Source organism: Gymnodraco acuticeps, unplaced genomic scaffold (genome assembly GCF_902827175.1).
Source record: "Gymnodraco acuticeps unplaced genomic scaffold, fGymAcu1.1, whole genome shotgun sequence".
Taxonomy (NCBI): Eukaryota; Metazoa; Chordata; class Actinopteri; order Perciformes; family Bathydraconidae; genus Gymnodraco; species Gymnodraco acuticeps.
This window is the reverse complement of record NW_022991219.1, coordinates 3,216,894-3,223,519: the sequence shown is the minus strand read 5'-3', so window position 1 is coordinate 3,223,519 and position 6,626 is coordinate 3,216,894. Positions and strand designations below refer to the sequence as shown.

General features: G+C 40.3%; 1 protein-coding gene across 1 annotated transcript; it reads left to right on the top strand.

The window, feature by feature from the left end:
• Window positions 1-2,437: 2,437 nt before the first annotated feature.
• krt98 (keratin 98) lies at window positions 2,438-6,372 on the top strand. Its single transcript, XM_034239245.1, has 8 exons — window positions 2,438-2,859; window positions 3,460-3,542; window positions 3,635-3,791; window positions 4,763-4,924; window positions 5,055-5,180; window positions 5,740-5,960; window positions 6,094-6,104; window positions 6,228-6,372. Exons 1-8 carry the CDS (start codon window positions 2,515-2,517, stop codon window positions 6,323-6,325), a joined length of 1,203 nt encoding a protein of 400 aa, XP_034095136.1. The 5' UTR covers window positions 2,438-2,514; the 3' UTR covers window positions 6,326-6,372.
• Window positions 6,373-6,626: the final 254 nt, after the last annotated feature.

Here is a 6,626-nt window from a genome sequence, read left to right as displayed (position 1 = left end):
TCACCCTCTGTCTGAAACCAGAGCCCAGTCTGCTCTGATTGGTTAGCTGGCTGGCTCTGTTGTGATTGGTCAACCGCCTAAAGATGTCCTGCCCCTTAGCCTATGTACAATGTGTTGTAGCAATAGCCAATAGAAGTACAGGGATTACATAATGATGTCACTATGTCGCAAGTAAACACACGACTACAATCAAGGTGTTTCTCGTAGGGGTGTGTGTGGGAGAGAAACTCCCTCTGGAGGGAACTTTGGGATTTTAGTCTTTGCAGATCATTTACATCCACAAAAACCTATAACACTACAGGGAAGGGAAAACCCCAAAAAGCGTCATAGTGCTCCTTTAAATGCAGTGGTGGTCAAATCAGCACAACCAACATTTTTGTTTTGTTTTAACAATTTTTTAGTCTGTTACATCTCAAAGATAAAAAGAGTACTTTTTAAACATTAGATATATAATACAAAATATAATCATCAAAAAATGTATCATGTATTTTAACGGTTAGGATAAAACTTTGTTGATCCACCCTGGCAGTATATAAACAAATTAATAAACTCCACCTTTAACATCCAATAATATAATATTTATTATTCTGAAGTGGGCCATTGTGCATAGTGATTACTCGTACTTTTTTACTTTGAGTATATTTTGATGCTTATACATTATTACTTTTGGTTATGTAACATTTTAAAGGCAGGACAATAATGTGTATCACCGCTGATTGAAAGTTATTGCTGATAAATGTGTGGCTTATTTTATACTTACATATTTATTGGAGTCAAACTACAATATGTGCCTCTGAAATGTGGTGGATTAGAAGTTTAAAACAACATAAAATGGAAATAATCAAGTAACTTGTACTTGAGTACTTCTACCAGGCACCATTCCACATAAATCATTTCACTAACAGCTATCTATCAATGGATTCAAACGTTTCTTGTAAAACAAATGTTTCATGTCGTCGGTAGATTAAAGGAGCAGGCTGACGTACATTACAGGAGGACCGTCAGTCATCAGTGTTCAGGCCTCGCCCTGCTTATCTGTGTGTCTGCTGAAAGGTGACTGAGAGATAACTTTAAAAAAACAACAGCAAGGTGACGATTTTCTATTGGCATGAGAATGTGTTTCTGCCAAGTGAGATAACAGTTTTAACCCAACGGAACCAGCAGGGACTTTTTCACAGGAAGTTGGATGTTGTAATTACAGATTGTTTCCAGCAGCTTAATGTTCCATTAGATTTAAACAGGTGTATTAATCAGTTACCGGTCAGGCGTGATATGCAGAGGGTGAACTCTCTGAAGTAAACTATTACATGTTGTAGTTCATCTCAGTGGTCTACTCTTTATGATGCAATGCTAGAATCAGATAGTTGGATTAGTTTAAGAAGCACATTCTAAATATTCAAGCAAGTAGTCATTAAAAGTGATACTAAAGTCAAAGTACAATAGCAGTTGCATCAAAATGTCTTAAAATAAAAAGAATACTCCTTATGCAGAATAGTCCCCTTCAGGATAATATATATTGAAATTGCATTAATATATATAAATCATTTTAATGTTGTCGCTGGTAAATGTGCAGCTTACAAATGTACTAAAGCAACAAAAAGATTTGCTTCTGATATGTAGTAGATTTGAGGTATAAAATACCATCAAATGATCAACTTAAGTAAAGTACATCAAAATAGTTCTTAAATATTTTCTTGATTTAATGTAATATGTTACTTTTAACCTTTGCTGGATAATTATCCTTTCTGTGTTGAAAAGTATGAGTATCAAAATATACATAAAATACCAAAAGTAAAATACAAATTGTGCAAAATGGCCCATTTCAATATATAATGCATATTATATTTAATATTATTAAAGTTGTACTTAATTGCCACACTTAGGTACTTTTCAAGCCTGGATAAATATTTGTGATACAGGTTTCACACAAAAAGAAAATATCCTAGCTTAATTAACACCATTTTGGACATTTGGTCTAAGTACTGCCGTTCCCTCAACCTGTGGCCCCAAGTTTCACTGAGGGGAAATTGTCGCTGGTATATGCCACTTCTGTCACTGCTGAGTGAATATTTTACAAGATAGCTAAACATAGCAGTTGGAACACATTTTATAACGTTCAAGGTGTGTATGTCTAAAAACCTGCATTCAAGTAAAGAGAAAACGAAGGCTGCAATTAAAAACTGCATGAAGTTTCAAGACGGAAATAAAAGTATCCAAGAAATGCCGCTTCATTGATCTTACAAAGAAATGTGGAATCACGGGTTTGACTTGAAAAAGGCGGAAGAACCCCGACCCACCAGTCGCCACACCCTTGTTGATGAATAGATTGCACAGAAGAGTAGGGGGTAGCCTGTCAGCCACATTCTTCCCTTTCAACTCGCCTTACTGGCCCATCCCACTTTGCTGCGTTAGGCCCCTATATAACCAAGGAGACCAAGGTGATGCTTTCAACTGCTGACGATCTCTAGTCATCCTTCCAGATCCAGACCCAGAGCCAGATCCAGACCTCCCACCATGTCTTACAGCAACAGATCCTACATCCAATCTTCAAGGACCTTGAGTGTCTACGGTGGAGCAGGAGGCCGCGGCACCCGCGTCTCCTCTGCCTGCCAGAGCTATGCCCCTACCTCCGGGGGCTTCAACCTGACTGATGGCCTGGACCTCCACGTCGGCGCCAACGAGAAGGCCACCATGCAGAACCTGAACGACCGTCTGTCCAGCTACCTGGAAAAGGTGCGCAAACTGGAGAAGGAGAACGAGCAACTGGACAAGCAGATCAGAGAGTTCTGCCAGAACAAAGTTCACATCTCCCACGACTACACCAGCTACTTCGCCATCATCGAAGACCTGAAGGACAAGGTGAGAGGAAGTAAACATGTGTGGGTGTTTTCTGTTATCTTCTTATGTTTCAGTGTGAGAGAGTTACGGAACCAGGAAACCCATCAATGACATTCCAAGTATGCTATCTTATCAGGGAGTTACACATTACACAATCAGAAAGCAGCACGTTGGTTATTTTCATACCTAGTTCATTCCTACACATTCGTCACATCCTGCAGACAGGTTTCAGTGTTACAGTGACAATTACAAAGAGATGCAGTGTGAAAGATGAGCAGAAAGTTGATATTATGAACCAATATAATTGTGTACAGGCTGCACACATACTTTAAACATACGTAGTTGTTTATCGGATTTACTTCATGTACAAGTTAATATTTAGGTTGTTTGTCACATTTTCCATCTCTTACATTTTTTAAGGAAACCTTTTCCAAAAAACTGAAGTTTAGTATCAACCAATGGATAAATGAATCAATCAGGTATTATGGGTACCTATGTTGGAATTAGTCAATCCTTTATTGGTGAATGTATGGATCCCATGACGCACTGTTGTAAAACATTTTAAAACATGTGACTGATTGTACTTCTTCTGACGGGATTCCCTGTTTTTCTCCTCCTCAGATCCGTTTTGCTTCCAGGCTGAACTCCAAGACAGTCTTGGACATTGACAACGCAAAACTGGCTGCTGATGATTTCAAAATGAAGTGAGTGCCCCCACCTTGGATAAGTGAAAGTTCAAATGCACTCATGTATCTAGACCACCTATTGAAACCCCCCCCCCCCCCCCCCCCCAAAGGTATGAGAACGAGCTGTCCATGAGGCTGGCTGTGGAAGCGGACATCGTTGGGCTGAAGAGGGTTCTGGATGAGATGAACCTGGCCAGAATGGACCTGGAGAGTCAGTACGAGGCCCTGAAGGAGGAGCTCATCATGCTCAAGAGGAATCACGAAGAGGTGAGAGTGTACAGGAACTAGCTTTACATTTCCTCCAATCCAAGGTTGGTTAATGGCAGTTTCTCATACATTCCTGCACACAGGCCAACACCCTTTTTGTGTGTGCACAAAACCTGAAGCTGAAAATCATCATCATTCAACTTTTCACAGCCATTCACTATAAAACAAACTTGTCACCATTTGTTATGGCCATCTATTGTAGCCTAATTTCCTCAGAGTTTGCACACATGAGCTCTACCTTAGATTCAATGTTAGGTTCATGTTTTTATAAACAGGTGCGTCGCCTTCTCCTTTTTCCCAGAACTGCCCCTCTCCCCCTCTGAACACTTCCTTTAGCTCAGGGGTGTCAAATTCAAGGCCCGCAGGCCAAATCAGGCCCGCGACCTCATTTTATGTGGCCTGTGGTTACATGCCGCTTTACAGAAGCATGTTGCCCATAAACTACATATCCCACAATGCATCTCATTGTATGACATTCGCACTGAAGAGACTTGCAAATATTTGCCGTACACTTCTGCTTTCAGACGTAGTTAAACATGAAGTTATTACCCTATCCGATAATAATACAATGCAGAGGCAATCATGTAATATAATACATTATTTCATATATATTATATATTTATATATGTATATATATATATATATATATAGTCTTAAAGTTACACCGGCCTTTTGAGTGCAACCATAATGCTAATGTAGCCCGCGATGACATTTAGTTTGACACCCCAATTAGCTATTGTTCGGGTCACACACACACACACACACACACACACACACACACACACACACACACACACACACACACACACACACACACACACACACACACACACACACACACACACACACACACACACACACACATAACCAATAGCGTGTGAATGCAAAAGAAAACAATTGGATGCTCTTTGAATCAATTCATTCCAGTTTTTACACCAGCTCACTCGGGCTTTGTTTTTTGTCGCCTACAGGAGCTGATGCTGCTGAGGAGTCAGATGGGCGGCCAGGTCAACGTGGCCGTGGACGCCTCTCCTTCTCAAGACTTGAACCTGGTCATGTCAGAAATCAGGGAACACTACGAGACCATGATTGGCAAGAACCGCAAGGAACTTGAGGCATGGTACCAGAGCAAGGTGAGAACTGTTCAGAATAAAGCCACTTTGAAGGCAGCCTTTGAAGAGTTAGCTTATTTAGCTCGAAAGTATGTCAATGATCTACTTTAATTGATGGGTAAAACAATAAATGTGTCTTTGATATGCCCAGATCGCAGTGGTGGAGCAGGACGTGATCACACACACAGAGACTATGACGACAACCCGCACAGAGATTAAGGACCTGAAGAGCTGCCTGCAGAGGCTTCAGATTGAACTGCAGTCCCATTTGAGCATGGTATGTTAACATATATTAACATTTGAGATTGTGATCCACTGGATACAACATGATGCATGTTAACACTAAACATGTTCTAGAGTTATAGGATGAGACTGATAGCACTCTCATACTGTCTGTTAAATATATAGTTACAGCCAGTATTCAATGTTTTATAACAGCCTGACCCAAAGATGTTGCTGATTCACACCTATTAGAATGAATAGATAAAACATGCATAATAGAAAAAGTCTTAACTGACTTTCAAGGCCAAGGTGTCCTTTCAACAGCTTTATAGATGTCTATTTTACAATGATGGTTCATGGGGAAAATACGTTTTGGGAAAGGGGGGATTTTTTGCTGTAATACAGCATGTGGCCACTAGCAAAAATGGAAGCAAGGCAAAGTGACACTGTATTTAAGCCTAATTGTACATCCATGCAGCCAAAAGCAGGTTAGCTTGATAGCTAAGTAGTTAGCATAAAGACAGTAACTACCATGAGTCCACAAATGTTACACTTACATGATAAGCATGATTCCGGATTACTAACCTCAAAATGTCTTCCTCCGACCAAAACAGAAAACCTCTCTGGAAGGCACGCTAGCAGAGACCCAGGAACGCTACTCCGCACAGCTTTCAGGCCTCCAGAACAGGGTCACAGGTCTGGAGGCTCAGCTGTCCCAACTCTACGCCAGCATCGCCAACAACAAGCAGGAGTACGACATGCTGCTGGACCTCAAGACCCGGCTGGAGCTGGAAATCGCAGAGTACAGGAGGCTGCTGGATGGGGAGGATGAAAGGTGAGGCCCGATAAAGAGGGAGAAACACTAACTGGACAGGGGAAATGTCGAGAAAAAATATCAAACATTTCATGACAATAGACAGTGGTTCTAGACTCATTTTTTTCTTCTCTCTTTTTCTCTCCATAATCAGTTCAAGACAAGGTAAGCAATTTTTCACATGCATATAATTCATATTTGTTCATTACAGTGCCATTCAAGTTGGAACTGTATTTATGAAATGTGATGTGATTTGCTAATGATTTTCGTATCTTCTTTGTTCCTCAGTGGTCACAAAGGTCATCACAGTGGTGCAGACAGTTGTGGATGGAAAGGTGATCGAAAGCACCAAGACCATTGATGTGGACGTGGATGAGATTGAGTGATAAATCAGAAGCATTGGCATAAATAAAGATCATGCAGTTGAATTAAATACTCTTTCATGTTTTTACATTTTAAAATGAACAGAAAACTTCCCATGGCTATTATACTGAATGTTTTTGTACAGCAGGGACAGATACAGTTGCTAATAGTTTGGACTTACTTCCTTCATGTGCTCTCAAACCTGCATTAATCAATGCTTTTAATTAACAGTGGATAAAATATATGTTGTCAGAAATGGATCGCTCATTACAAACCCACACTGTAAAAAAAAAACGGTAAAAAGTCTGGCAGCTGTGATTCCAA

What these genes read in the sequence shown, in the direction of transcription:
- krt98 (XM_034239245.1), top strand. Translation starts at nt 2,515, where the DNA reads ATGTCTTACAGCAACAGATCCTACATCCAATCTTCAAGGACCTTGAGT. An exon ending in GCTGATGATTTCAAAATGAA is followed by an intron (nt 3,543 to 3,634) that starts GTGAGTGCCCCC and finishes CCCCCCCCAAAG; the next exon opens with GTATGAGAACGAGCTGTCCA. An exon ending in TCAAGAGGAATCACGAAGAG is followed by an intron (nt 3,792 to 4,762) that starts GTGAGAGTGTAC and finishes TGTCGCCTACAG; the next exon opens with GAGCTGATGCTGCTGAGGAG.